Here is a 15,150-nt window from a genome sequence, read left to right as displayed (position 1 = left end):
TTCATTCATAATGTCTTCCTTGTTGCCATTCTTCTATCTTCAATTTCTTCATAAAGAACCAACCCATTAAAATATTAAAGCTAAGCAATTATTTTTAGAAGACATCATCAAATATTCTAAACCAAAAATGAAACAAAGTAAAAATACAGACATTTGAATAGAAAGTCATCTCAGATTATTGAATACATATTCTACTTCATAGTACTGATTAAGTTTACATGTCTTTCACCATTGGTGAGTTAAAATGTGGTGCCTTTGAAATAATTCATAAATGCTTAAGTGTTGATTATACTAAGTAGAAAGAAGTAAAAGAAAATTTGCTTGGGCTTTTTTCAAATTATTCTCTTTTCTATTTACAGCAAATGAAATGCCTTGTGTCTAACATACACTTTTATTAGTTAGCTCTGAATATAATATCTAATGTGATCAGTATGTATTTTTGGATTAATTAAGTGATGTTAAATTTATTTAAAAGCAAAAATAAGCAGTTTGAATTTGATTCCATCCAACTACATAACTGGCATTCAATGTATGTTAATTATTCATAATAACTGCTATAAGGAAAATATTAAGAAGAATTTTTATTGTTTCATGATAGAATATTCTACTTAAGATCTCTATAAATGAGGGCGATAACTCCTTTGATAAATAAGTTCAAAGTGAGCAAAGTAAATCCTGTATTCTAGCAAGAAGTGTGTGTACTTATTTTGAGTTATACAGTGTCCTTAAAATTGATCTTTCCTTATGCCTAATTAATTTAATCCCAAGTGCATTTACATTAGAGTATCTTTACTACTAAAACCCTTGAACTGTGTTTTCAAGGTAAATTAGTTTTCTCACCTTCTTCCTCCCAAATTAAAGGAATATAAGGAAATTTTCATGTCAACATGGGTAAATCTGTTCAAATCAATCTGCTTATGTAGATATTAATGTTTTGAAGACATAAATGAAATACTGTTGCTATGTTAAATACACACTTATTTTTAAAAAACTATTCCATTTTTCTTTTTTAACTTTTTTACTTGATATTCACAATTTCAAAGCCAGAATCTTGCACCCTAAAAGTGATTGAAACAAAATAGTAATCCTTAATTTATGTGATTCCTTACCTTCAGTGATTTTTTTTCCATTTTAGTTTTTATATTACTCAACTTATTAATGTATCATTGCCTTATTGATTTTCCTCCTCCCATCTTGAATGTGAGTTAAGAAGGGACTATATTGCTTCTTGTTGGCGAGTCTGGCTGTTTACATACCCAAAAAGGTAGTAACAAAGGAGGAAATGAAATTATGACTTTGGGATCATTTATACTCTCCTTGATATCCTCATTAGAACAGGTGGATTATAGGTGAACAGTTTTGATTTTTTTATTTATCGGGAAAAAGATGATTTTATAAACTCTTCAGTTTTAAGATCCTTAACTCAGCCATAATTGAAGTCAGCTGCTAAAAATAAAAATTGCCCAGTAACTCTAAAAACTTAGTTCTTCTCATTAAAAAAAAAAATCTTTTTACAGAAAAAAAAGAAAAATCAAGCAAGCCTAAAGATCCACCTCCTTTTGAAGGAATGGAGGTAAGACTGTATTCTGATCTAATAGATAACTGATTGATTGTAAGGTTGTTCCATTTTCCCATCAATAATTCATATAATAACATTAAATAGATATGGAAATTAGAAATTATTGAACTTAGAACCTGGAAAGGTAGATATTCAGTATTTCATACAGGCAAAAGTTAGTGGCATGTTTTTTAGATATATTTACTTTGACAAGTAAGTTTTGAAGTGTTTTAAATATTCTTATTGCATTATATTTTTAAATACCAATTAACCTATTGAAGTAGAACTAAATTATTTTGTATTACATTTAAGATACTTTATATTAATAGGCCAATTTTAGAGTATATATCTTATTTTTATATAATATATAACTACTTTTGTATTGGATTCCTAGCACCCAAAGGTCTAATTTTCCCCTCTATGAAAGGACTATGAGTACTTTGAAAACTTGTCTGTTATTAAAAGGGCAATATATTGACCATAAAATATCCTTCTTTTGACAGTAGCTTTGTTGAACATTGTTGTTCTTTTAGAGTACTTCCTCTTCCTTTCTTTCAGATTGATGAAGTTGCTAACATTAATGACATGGATGAATACATTGAGTTACTATATGAAGATATTCCTGACAAAGTTCGGGGTTCTGCTTTGATCCTGCAGCTTGCTCGAAATCCTGATAACTTGGAAGAACTGCTATTGAATGGTGATTTATATCTATAAATATTAAAAATAGAAAATTTGTTGTATAATATGGTTTTTAAGTTTATTACAAAAGAGAAAGCTAACATTATACCAAAGTTAGGAATGCATTTGTTTCCCAGATCTTTGTTACCTTCTTATGAAAATTTTTTAACTTAAGACCATAACACTTAACTACTGTGAAGAATTCACATATCATTTAATTTAAACAATAAAAATAAAGCATTAATGGTACTATTCTCTTCTGAAGGACTTTTATTACCAGTTAAACTGGTAAAAACTCTACCAGTGTTTTAATACACTAATAGAGAAATGGATCTTCAGAGGTCCTTACTTTGGTTACAGAAATGCTTGGCCCTGAAATTCATTTTTATTGAAAGTAGAAAGTAGAGATGTACATTTTTTGCATATTTAATAGCCAGTTATTCCAACCTAGTTAGTGAATACTCCTTTCCCCAAAGATTTGAAATGTCTTTTCTGTTAAATGCCTGGCATTCAGTTATTCAATAGATACTTCTTAAAAACCTATTCTTGCCATGTACTGTTCTGGTATATTCATAGGTATATTTTAATGCTTTTTTTTTCTTTTCCATTGATTTATTTGATAATTTGCATTCCACTATTATACTGTTTGTTTTGTTATGTTTTGTTTTGTATTTTGAGTAGAGTTTTAGAGTAGGTAGGAAAATGTTCCAATTTGTTGATTTTTTTAAAATAGGTGTTGCTGGTCTTATACATTTTCTTAATAAATTATTTTGAGATTGATTTATCATATGCTCTAAAAAATTATAATGGAATTTTAATTATGATTGCATTTAACTGATAAATTGATTTGGGGTTATATTTTGGCCTTCAGTAAACTTCATAATTTTATTTTGGCTATTTCTTGATGATCTATGTACAATTCCCATAGCTATATTTTTATTGAGACACTTTTCTATTCTATACTAATGGAGAAAAGTGAAATAAAATTTGGAAAATAGGTAATTAGCTATATACCTAAATTCATGACATTATAGTACATTATTTTCCAAAGCACAGTTGACTCTTGAACAATGGAGAGGGTGGTTTAGGGGTGTAGCTCCCCCCTCCAGTCAAAAATACACATGTAATTTTTGACTTTTAAGAAACTTAACTGCATATAGTACAGTAATAGAACAAGGCACCACACCTCTCCTTGTCCCCAACCAAAGTTAAGCTGGATCATGGAGTGGCACCCATTTCTTCCTTCCATACCCAAGAATATGGGAAATATTTGTATACATGGAATCTGAGTGAAGGCAGAACACTTTCACCTGTCTCTCTAGGTTGCTTGCTCCATCAGACCAGACCCCTTTTATGAAGTTCTAATGCAGTTTCTGGTTATAGGAGATGCTGGCAAGTAGTGAGCTGCCAGTTCCCTGGAGGAGTTAGTTCCCCACTTTGGAGAGATTTCAGCACCACGGACAGCAACCACCCTGCTGTCCACTCTGCATCCCAGGTTCCTGCTTGGTGCTCTTGGCCCCATTGTTCTGGACTTGTTACTCCTAGGTGGGGGATAGTGGAGGGCTGAGGGAGGATGGCAAGTTATTCTGTGGTCCTTGGCCGATTCTGGCCTGTGACTGACCATGCCTCACCACCTCAGTAACAATCTCTTCCCAGAGCTGGTTCCTATGTACCTCTCAGTTCAAGACCTCGATGAACCTACCTTCCAACAGATAGTGAGTGATGTGAGGCATGCCAGGAGCAGGCAAGAGCCCTGCTGTCTCAGACTTCTCTGCATCTTTCATTTGCCTTCCCTCCTAGTCATTTGTTTCTTTCCAATCATAATCCACAGAATTCATACCAGTGTGTTCAAGGGTCAACTGTATATTCTAAGAAATATTGGTTCCTCTGGATTATAGTGGTGAAATACTTTTAATTAATACTGAATAAAAAAGTTACCAGGTTCTTTAAGTAGAACTTTATGGAGCTTTTACATGTTAATGTATGTTGCCTATCTACTTACTTGACTCCAGACAGTTTTGTTCAAAGCATATGGTATACCAGTGCTCTGCATTGTGAGTATTAATAACATTATGAAATGATATTGTAGGATGTTTTTTAGCTTGAAAAGTTCCTAAGTAGATTAATAATAGTTGTTTCATATTCTAAATGACCAAAGAGCAAAAATAAGTTGAACACTTTTATTACCATAACTAATACTAATAATGCAGTCCATAAAGTACAGTAGGTTCTGAGTGCCTATTATAAAAAGTTGAATTATGATCTCTGTATAACACACAGATATTTTTTTAATGCTTTAATATTTTAAGCATTGGTAAGCTATGTAACAATTCTAATTAGAAACTGGTCTCATTATTTTATGTTTACTTAGCATATGGTAATTCTCATTAATCAGTTCATTAACTTTTTCCCTTTCTCAAGATAAAAATCTAGCAGAGATGTTTATTCTACCCTGAAGCTAATTTTATGAAAGATTTTTTGTTTTATGTCTGTTGGCATTAATTTAACATAATATTAAAATAGATTTATTTTTATGTTTGTAAGTTTTATTTGCTTATTAATTTGCTTCAATGGAGCTAGTGTTAGCCTGCTAAACTGCTCATTATTTTTTAGACTGATTCTAGTTTTTTCCTTCTTCACAAACACATTAAATCAGATGTTAAAAAACAAACAAAAAAATGGCACTGTAGTAGCAAGATTATAAGTGGAAATACAAATTAAAAAATAAATTGTCTTTTTATTTTTTTGTCACTCAATATACTTACCATGTTACTTTATCTAAATCATATTTTACTTTTCTGTTTATAGTTAGAGACTTAAAGTTACATGTTATGAGTTTTTAAGTAAAAGCTGTATTTCAATTTTAAAAACAGCTTTCTGTGTTGGAAAGAAACACCTTCCTTTTTTATTCCAGTTCTAGCTTAGCTTTGTTATTTATTAATAAGTAGACATTTAAAACCAATCACCCTTTATACTACAGGCAAGGCAAATGATCATTTTTATATGTTTGTTATGTCATTAGAAACTGCCCTTGGTGCATTAGCAAGAGTCCTAAGAGAAGACTGGAAACAAAGTGTTGAGTTGGCTACAAACATAATTTACATCTTTTTTTGCTTTTCTAGGTAAGTATAAAAATTAAGAAATAAAAGTAGAAATCTCTCTCTGTTCCTTTCACTTTGTTAATGGTTTGGATTGTGGATTACTGGTTTGCTCAGTCTTCCTGTATGTCTGCCCATGTTCTGTCTCTAAACTCATGCTCTCTTTCCCATTCTCTGTCCTTTCCGATGTTCTGTCCTTCATTCAGTCTGTCCTGACCCATGCATGTGCAGAGTAGAATAGTAAAATGGTTTAGAATTTAAGAGTATTGACTCTGAAAATAGACTGGATTTGAATCCACGTAATAGCAGTACTGCTATTTACAACCCGTGTTGATTACATTATTTCTCTGTGCTTCAATTTCCTCATCTGTAAACTGGATAATAATAGTAACACCATTTTGGATAGTTTTTAGAATAAAGCCTGACTCAGAGTAAGTGCCAGTGATGTATCACTGTGTATATATATGTGTGTGTGTGTGTGTGTGTGTGTGTATATGCATATGTATGTATCATATATATATATATGATAACTTTTAGGTATCCATATGTGTTTATTTGTATACATGTATTCTCTGGAAAGTTGTTCATTGAGATACTGTGAAAAATTTCGAGGCAATTCCCAGAGAATTGCCTCTGTTTAAAACTGTGCCAGCATTAGCAAATAGATATTTATTAAATAAATACTTGGATGAATGAATTGTATAGGAAACACATGCAAAAACCTGATAACTAATATTTTACTGATTTATATTCTCTGGTATCTATTTTATTTAATATTAGTATTGTTATTAGTTTTGTTTTACAGCAGTCTGAAAGTTTATTTTGAGAGTGTCTGAATAGTTAAAACGGTGGTTGATTACAAAAAAATGTGTTTTCTTTCATTTCTAATTTAAAAGTAATTTTATTTCAGGTAAGGATAGTATGTGAAAATATATTTAAGTAATCTTATAACTTCGGGTATCTGCCTAGTATACCATGGATGTAGTCATTTATTGAAATATATATCAAATTTTACTTTCTACATCCATTGTACAAGTGTTTACTCGAAATAAATTTCCTGAATCTACAAAACATATTGCTTCAAATATATACTAAAATCTCTTCTTTTAAGCTTTTCTCAGTTTCATGGACTTATCACTCACTATAAAATTGGAGCTCTATGTATGAATATCATTGATCATGAGTTAAAAAGACATGAACTGTGGCAAGAAGAACTCTCTAAGAAGAAGAAAGCTGATATCCTTTTAGAGTGGCATTTCACCCCATGGTTGTTGCTATGAGATGTAGATAGGTGGGATAGTTTTGGGTTTTTTTTTTGCCATTTACATTATTTGGAAAAATAAAAGAGTGTTGAAGGTTAAGATGAAGATTGAAACTATCAGAATGAATATAGTTTGACATGTGCTTTTTGTCTCTTTGATTAGTTTATTAGAAGGAGCAGGTAATAGTGGTCCTGGATAATTGAGCTGGTGATTCTCTTAAGTGACCTTATCGTTATATCCCCTAAGATCCTTTGGTTAACTGAAGCCCTGTCTCACCATGGTTTATGTAGTTCTGTCTGTCATAAGTTGACTTTGATTGGAATTAAATTCTGTTTTACTAATTATGTCCAAAAATTCTTAATATATTCAAATCTAAGAGGCTGCAGAATGATAGAACCTATGAAAAGAATCTTAAAGTGAATGGGTGGTGGACACTGAGGGGGGGCACTTGACGGGATGAGCACTGGGTGTTATTCTGTATGTTGGCAAATTGAACACCAATAAAAAATAAATTTATTATTAAATTTTTTTAAATGATGTATTTTAAACTATCTTTCAATGCAGAAATCTTTTCTGCAGCTTCCTTTACAAATTGGATATTTACTCTTTTCTTCAACAGTGTTTCTTCTTATTTATTTAGTTCATTCTGTGGTTTGACATCCTATTTATTATAATGTTCTTTTGCTTAGTGTACTAAAATCCACTTGTCAGTAACTTCTGTCCCTTGAATCTAATCTTGCATGCTAAATCAAAATAGAATAGGGTAGTCTCTTAAACATCACTTTTCTTGTATTTGAAAATATTTATCATACTGCCTCTGTAGCTTAATTTTTCTAGGTTATAGGTCCTAGCTTATTCATATGGCTTATTTAGCAACCATACTGGTAATTTTCCTTTGAACCCAATATTTATTGATCTCTTTTAAGAAGTAAAAATATGGGCACCCTGGGTGGCTCAGCGGTTTAGCGCCGCCTTCAGCCCAGGGTGTGATCCTAGAGACCCGGGATCGAGTTTTGCGTCGGGCTCCCTGCATGGAGCCTGCTTCTCCCTCTGCCTGTGTCTCTGCCCAACCCCCCGACCCCGTGTCTCTCATGAATAAATAAATAAAATCTTTACCAAAAAAAAAGTAAAAATATTGTTCCTGTTGTGCAGAGTATCATATATTTCTTACCTCTCCATCATGAAATCCCCAAGGTACTCTAAAAATTCACCCTAACGTACACACAAGTTTGACTTTTCTTAATTAAGATCTTTGCAGGTTTAGGGGTTTTCTGTTTGTGCTATGAGCTTCTGACATCTAAATGGTGTAGATTTAAATCCTATGGGCAGCTCAGTGATCCTGGAGACTTTAGATCATTTCTAGAGTTACAAGTCTCCTAAATACACCTGAAATTCATTTACTAGGAGGTGTATGGAGAGAACCACTAATGGAACTTTTAGTAATTATTAATTAATATTTTGTGATTGTTGGGTGATGGGAATTGATATTTTAGGATATATCATATTCCTGTTAAGTATCAGATATCATTGATTGAAAGATGTACCATTATTCATGAACTAGTAAGAATGGAAAAAAATGCTTAAATTAACTATGACATATCATGGATTACAAGGCATACTGAAATGCAGGAGATTCCTTGTGTTTTGATACAAGCAGCAGTCAATGAGAGGGAAGTTTTTTAAGTGCTTCCCCAAGCACTGATCCTGAAGTCAGACTGAAATAACAAGTTATTTTTGCAGTTGTCCAGAGGGTTACTTGGGGCCATAAGGTATAATTTAAAAATCTTGTTGACCTCTAACTTCAGGATAGTTCTCTTTGATGGGGAGTCTGAAGAGGATACTAAAGCATTTTAGGTCTAATCAACATCCTTTGAATGTTCTGGGCATCTGTCCAAGGTGGAATTAAGTATTCTTATTAACTAAAACACTCTCTGAGGCAGTAATCCTTTTGATTCATGGATCCACTGGTGTACATACATAAGATATTTCCATAAAATTTCTGGGGATTCAGGTGTTTGGTAAAATCTAAACATGCATTTACCCAAAGTCTCCAAGCATAACCATGAACCCTTGTTTAAGAAGTTCTAAAATTATTGTGTAGAGATGAATATTTTAAACTATTGGTTATAGAAAATAACTGGGTAACACTGCACATAAAATAGTACTGTTCTTCATAGTATTTCAGTAGATTTTCTTTGTTTCAATGAGTATGGATGATCCTTAACTTAAGTTGCTTACTTGATGAAGACCCTGAAAACCAAACCTTGAGAAAAGATTATGAAAAAACCTTTAAAAAATACCAGGGACTTGTGGTAAAACAGGAACAGCTCTTACGAGGTATGATTTCCTAAGCAATGAGAAACACAACAAAGTGTTTACACTACATTGATTTTGTTCAATTTTTTTTCAGATTGGTAAAGCTAATATTAGAATAATTTAACAGTCTCTAAGTTTTAATAAGCTGTAAATTCTTTTGTCTTTAGCATGGGTAATAATGTTTTAAGTTTCATTCCATTATTTTTCCACCAAGAGGCCTATTCAGCTCTTTTTTTAAAATTTATTTTATTATTTTATTTTTTTCTATTCAGCTCTTGATGTGTATATACTTGTAATTTGTTTACTCAGAGAGGATCTTTTAATCCAGTGTTTGTCCTTTTTGATAATGACAATCTGATCTCTCAAACACTAATATTAATTATAACATAATAGTACTAATGTCTTATTTATTTTGTGCTTTCCTAGGAAATCAATATAAAAATTCTCATAGTATTTCTCTTGATTAGTAAAAAACAGTCTCTGAGGTTTGTTGAGAGCTCTAACAATTGAATAAAGTTTCACAGCCATTGATAAGATACAAAATTTTATGAAGGTTAGTGAGAGTAATGTAGGGATTTTAAGTGTACATTCCACTCCTGCTTTGGAGTTGACTATTGATTTTTTCCAGTTTTATTGAGATATAATTGACATATAATTGTGTTAGGTTTAAGGTATACAATGTGCTGATTTGGTGTACACATATATTGCAAAATGTTTACCACAGTAAGGTTGGTAAACATGTCCTTCACCTCACATAATTACCATTTTGTTGTTGTTGTTACGGTGAGAACACTTAAGATCTGTTCTCATGGCAGTATTAAAATACACAATACAGTATTGTTAATTGTATTTGCCATGGTGTGCATTAGATCCCTGGAACTTATTCATCTTATGACTGAAAGTTTATATCTGTTGACCAAGGTCTTCCCATTTCCCCCACAACCCAGCTTCTGGTAAGCATGATCTACTCTGTTTTTATGAGTCCAGTGTTTTTAGATTCCACATACTCAGTGAGAACATACAATATTTGTCTTCCTCTGTCTGATTTCACTTAAAATAATACCCTTAAGGTCTATCTGTGTTATCACAAGTGGCAGAATATCTTCCTTTTTTATGAATGAATAATATTTTGGGGTGTGTGTGTGTGCATATGTATGCCCCATCTCCTTTATCCATTCATCCATTGATGGACACTTAGGCTGCTGCTGTGTCTTGGCTATTAACAATGCCTCAGTGAACACAGGGATACAGATATCTCTTTGAGATCATGATTTTATTTCCTTTGGATATATACCCAGAAGTGGTATTGCTGGATCATATGGTAGTTTTATTTTTAAATTTTTGAGAAACATCCATTTTCCATAGTGGCTGCACCAGTTTATATTCCTTTAACAGGAATTTATATTTAACAGGAATATAAATTGCAGTTTAAATTCCTCCCAATTTACATTCTTTTTACTCTACATCCTTGGCAGCATTTATCACTTGTCTTTTTAGTAATAGCCATTCTGACAGGTATGAGGTGCTCTGTCATGGTATTCATTTCCATTTCCCTGATGATTAGTGATGTTGAACACCTTTTCATTTATCTGTTGGTAATTTGTATATCTTCTTTGGGAAAATGTCTGTTCAGAGCATTTGTCCATTGTTAAATCAGATTTGATTTGTTTTGATTTTTTCCTATTGAGTTGTATGGGTTTCTTACATCTTTTGGGTGTTAACCCCGTATTTCCTCCCATTCTGTACATTGCCTTTTCATTTTGTTGATTGTTTCTTTTGCTGTGCAGAGCTTTTTTAGTTTGATGTAGTCCCACTTCTTGATGACTACTTTTGTTGCTTGTACTTTGGTGTCATTTTCCAAAAATCATTGCCGAGACTGATGTCAAGGAACTTTTCCCCTCTGTTTTCTTCTAGGAGTTTTACATTTTCAAGTCCTTAATCCTAATCCTATCTCAGTCCTTTTTTCTTTTGTAAGTCAAATTAATTTTCATGAGTGGTGTTAGGGGCCCAATTTCATTTGTTTCTATATGAATATTTAGTTTTCCCAGTACCATTTTTTTGAAGAAACTATCCTTTACCCTCTTGAGTATTTCTGGCTCTCTTGTCAAATAAATATTAGTTGACCTTTATATGTGGGTTTATTTTGAGCTCTAAATTGTTTCATTGATCTAATACCTGTTTTTATGCTTAATACCATACAGTTTGATTACCATAGCTTTGTGACATATTTTTAAACCAGAAAGTATAATGCCTCCATCTTTATACTTTTTCAAGATTGCTTTGGCTATTTTGAGTCATTTATGGTTCTATACAATTTTTTGTATTTTGTTCTATTTTTGTGAAAATGACATTGGAATTTTGATAGAGAGGATATGATTCCATAGATGTCTTTGGGTACTATGGATATTTTAATTATAATAACTTGTCCCATCATTGAACACAGCATATCTTTACATTTATTTGTGTCTTCAGATTTCTTTCATCAATATCTTATAGTTTCAGTAAATATATCCTTCACTTATTTGCTTAAATTTATTCCTAAGAATTTTATTGTTTTTGATGCTATTGTAAATGAGATTGTTTTATTTTCTTTTATATAGTTGTTAGTGTATAGGAGTACAAATGATTTTTATGTATTGATTTTTTAATCCTGAAACTTTATTGAATTCACTTATCAATTCTAACAGTGTTTTGGTACTCTTAAGGATTTTCTATATAAGAATTGAGTCTTCAGTAAACAGACACAATTTCATGTCTTCCTTTCCAATTTGTATACCTTTATATACAAAGGTATACAAATTGCCTAAGTGCTCTAGCTAGTTCTTCCAATATTATATTGAATAAAAGTGTCAAGAGTAAGCCTTTTTGCTAATTTTAGAATAAAAGCTTTCAGTTTTCCACTGTTGAGTATGTTATTGGTAATTGGATTTTCATATATGGCCTTTTTATGCTTACTTTCTATTCTTAGGAGTTTTATCAAGAAAGAATGTTGAATTGTGTCAGATGCCATTTCTGCATCTATTGAGATGACCATATGATTTTTGTCTTTTCTATTAATGTGATATATCATGTTTTTTTTTTATTTGTGTATGCTAAATCATCTGTATATCCCAGGGATAAATCCTATTTGGTGATGGTATGTGCTTTGCATTCAGTTTGCTAGTATTTTATTGAGAATTTTTATATCTCTGTTCATCAGGGATATTGATCTATAGTGTTTTGTTTTATGTTTTTCCTTGTGTCCTTATCTGGCTTTGTATCAGGGGTAACTCTTCAATTTTTTGGAGGAGTTTGAGAAGGATTGACATGGATTCTTCTTTAAATGTTTTCTAGGAGTACCCTGTGAAGCCATCTGGTCTTAGGCTTTTCTTTTTTGCAAGGTTTTTGGTAATTGATTCAAGCTGACTCTTTATTAGTCTGTTCAGATTTTCCACTTCATGATTCAGCCTTTTTTTTTTTTTGAGATCACAAATAATTTTTATTTTTAAAATTTAATATCAATTTGCCAACATACAGTATAACTAACACCCAGTGCTCATCACATCACATGCCCTCCTTTATTGCCTGTCACCTAGTTACCCTATCCCCCCACGCACCTCCCATTCAGCAACCCTCAGTTTCCCAGAGTTAAAAGTCTCTCATGGTTTGTCTTCCTTTCTGACTTTTACCCATTCAGTTTCCCCTCCTTCCTTTATTATTCCCCTTTATTCTCCTCCTGCTATTTCTTATATTCCACATATGAGTGAAACCATATGATAATTGTCTTTCTTCAACTGACTTATTTCACTTAACATTATACCCTCCAGTTCCATCCACATCAATTTAAATGGTAGGTATTCATCCTTTCTGATGGCTGAATAATATTACATTGTATAAGTATACCACATCTTCTTTATCCATTCATCTGTTGAAGAGTGGACATTGCTGCTATGAACATTGGGATGCAGGTGCCCCTTTCTTTCACTACATCTGTATTTTTGCAGTAAATACCCACTAGTGCAATTGCTAGGTCATAGGATATCTCTATTTTTAACTTCTTGAGGAACCTCCATACTGTTTTCCAGAGTGGGTGTACCAGCTTGCATTCTCACCAACAGTGTAAAGTAGGTTCCCCTTTTTCCATATCCAGACCAATATTTGTTGTTTCCTATCCTGTTGATTTTAGCCATTCTTAGTGTTATAACATGGTAACAAATCATTGTGGTCTTGATTTGTATTTTCCTGATGACAAATGATGTGGAGCATTTTTTTTCATGAGCCTATTGGCCATGTGTAGGTCTTCTTTGGAGAAATGTCTGTTCATGTCTTTTGCCCATTTCTTGACTGGATTGTTTGTTTTTTGGGTGTTAAGTTTGATAAGTTCTTTATAGATCTTAGATATTAGCCCTTTATCTAATAGGTCATTTACAAATATCTTCTCCCATTCTGTAGGTTGCATTTTAGTTTTGTTGACTACTTGCTTTGCTCTGCAGAAGTTTTTTATTTTGATGAAGTTCTAGCAGTTCATTTTTGCTTTTGTTTCCCTTGCCTTTAGAGATGTGTCTTGCAAGAAGTTGCTGTGGCTAAGGTCAAAAAGTTTGCTCCTGTGTTCTCCTCTAGGATTTTGGTGGATTCCTGTCTCACAATTAGGTCTTTCATTCATTTTGAGTTTATCTTTGTGTATGGCATAAGAGAACGATCTAGTCATTCTTCTGAATGTGGCTCTCCAGTTTTCCCAACACCATTTCCAACACTGTCTTTTTTCTATTGGCTATTCTTTCCTGCTTTGTCAAAGATTAGTTGGCCATGGAGTTGGTCTATTTCTGGGTTCTCTATTCTGTTTCATTGATCTGTGTGTCTGTTTTTGTGCCAGTAACATGCTGTCTTAATGATCACAGCTTTGTAATACAGCTTGAAGTCCGGCATTGTGATGCCCCCAACTTTGGTTTTCTTTTTCAGTATTCCTTTGGCTAAAGTATTTTGCTTTCATTTTTGAAGGACAACTTTGTGTAAAGTATATTTGGTTGGCTTTTTTTTTTTTTCTTTTCAGCACTTTGAATTTACCATTCCACTTATTCCTGGCCTGTAAGGTTTCTGCTGAGGAATCTCCTTATGGTCTTCCCTTGTAGGAGATCTTTTTTTTTTTTTTTTTTTTCTCTCTCTCTCTCTTCTTACTTTTAAAATTCTTAAAAAAATAAAAATAAAATAAAATAAATAAAATTCTTTCCTGGGACACCTGGGTGGCTCAGTCAGTTGAGCATATGACTCTTGGTTTTGGGCTCCATGCTTAGCAGGGAGTCTGCTTGAGATTCTCTCCCTCTCCCTGTGCTCCTATCCATGCTTGCATATGCTCACTCTCTCTCTCAACTCAATAAATAATATCTTTAAAAAAAAAGATAAAATTCTCTCTTTGACTTTGATTTTACATGATTTTATGTGTCTTATAGAACATTGTTTTACATGTAGATTGAAATTTTGTGGTGAATTATTAATATTGTGATACTCATATCTCTCCTGAGACTTGGGACATTTGCAACCATTCTTTCTTTCTTCTTTTTTTTTCCTCAGCCATTATTTCCTAAGTAAATTTTCTGCCCCTTTCTTTCTCTTCTCATTCTGGGACTCCAGTGATATGTAGATTGTTTTCTTAATGCACAAGCTTGAAGTTAGCCTTTCCTGCTGTGCACCTGCATTTCCACTGCCATGTGCACTTCCATTGTCTGTGATGATACCATATAGTCTCAGGAATGTACACGGAGAGCATAATTAGAGATTCATTTCATATTAATAATTAATTTCTTTTCATTATTGAGTGATATGTCATTGCATTCATCTATTAAGGGTTATCTGGGATGTTTCCAGTTTTTCTCAATTACAAATAAAGTCTGTGAACTTAACTGATTGAGCCACCCAGGCATCCCAAGAGTTCTTTTATATATTGGATACAAGACTTTATCAGACATAGGATTTGTAGACATTTTCTCCTAGTCTTTGGCTTACCTTTTTATTCTCCTAAGAGTGTCTTTTAGAGTGCAGAATTTTATATATTTATGTAGCACAATTGATTTCATATTTCCTGAATTACAATTTTGATATTGTATCCAAGAAATTCTCTTGCAAAGATTTTTCTCCTCTGTTTTCTTCTACAAATGTTACAGTCTTAGGTTTTACACTTAAGTCTATAATATGTTTTGAGTTAATTTTTGTATATGGTATGAAGAATGGATCAAAGTTCTATGCATGTCCAATTATTCAA

The 15,150-nt window shown here is 32.4% G+C and overlaps 1 protein-coding gene across 4 annotated transcripts in view; it reads left to right on the top strand.

Annotated features, from left to right (window-relative positions):
- The window catches only part of KIFAP3 (kinesin associated protein 3), a 158,063-nt gene that overhangs the window by 33,203 nt on the left and 109,710 nt on the right, over window positions 1-15,150 (top strand). For all 4 annotated transcript variants that reach the window (XM_077901604.1, XM_077901606.1, XM_077901603.1 and 1 more), the window contains 5 exons: window positions 1,518-1,573; window positions 2,117-2,258; window positions 5,262-5,361; window positions 6,449-6,573; window positions 8,838-8,936. In XM_077901604.1, the coding sequence (XP_077757730.1) occupies window positions 1,518-1,573; window positions 2,117-2,258; window positions 5,262-5,361; window positions 6,449-6,573; window positions 8,838-8,936 (522 nt within the window). The remainder of the gene's footprint in view (window positions 1-1,517; window positions 1,574-2,116; window positions 2,259-5,261; window positions 5,362-6,448; window positions 6,574-8,837; window positions 8,937-15,150) is intronic.

This window comes from Canis aureus, chromosome 6, assembly GCF_053574225.1.
Source record: "Canis aureus isolate CA01 chromosome 6, VMU_Caureus_v.1.0, whole genome shotgun sequence".
Taxonomy (NCBI): Eukaryota; Metazoa; Chordata; class Mammalia; order Carnivora; family Canidae; genus Canis; species Canis aureus.
This window is presented reverse-complemented; position numbering and strand designations above follow the sequence as displayed.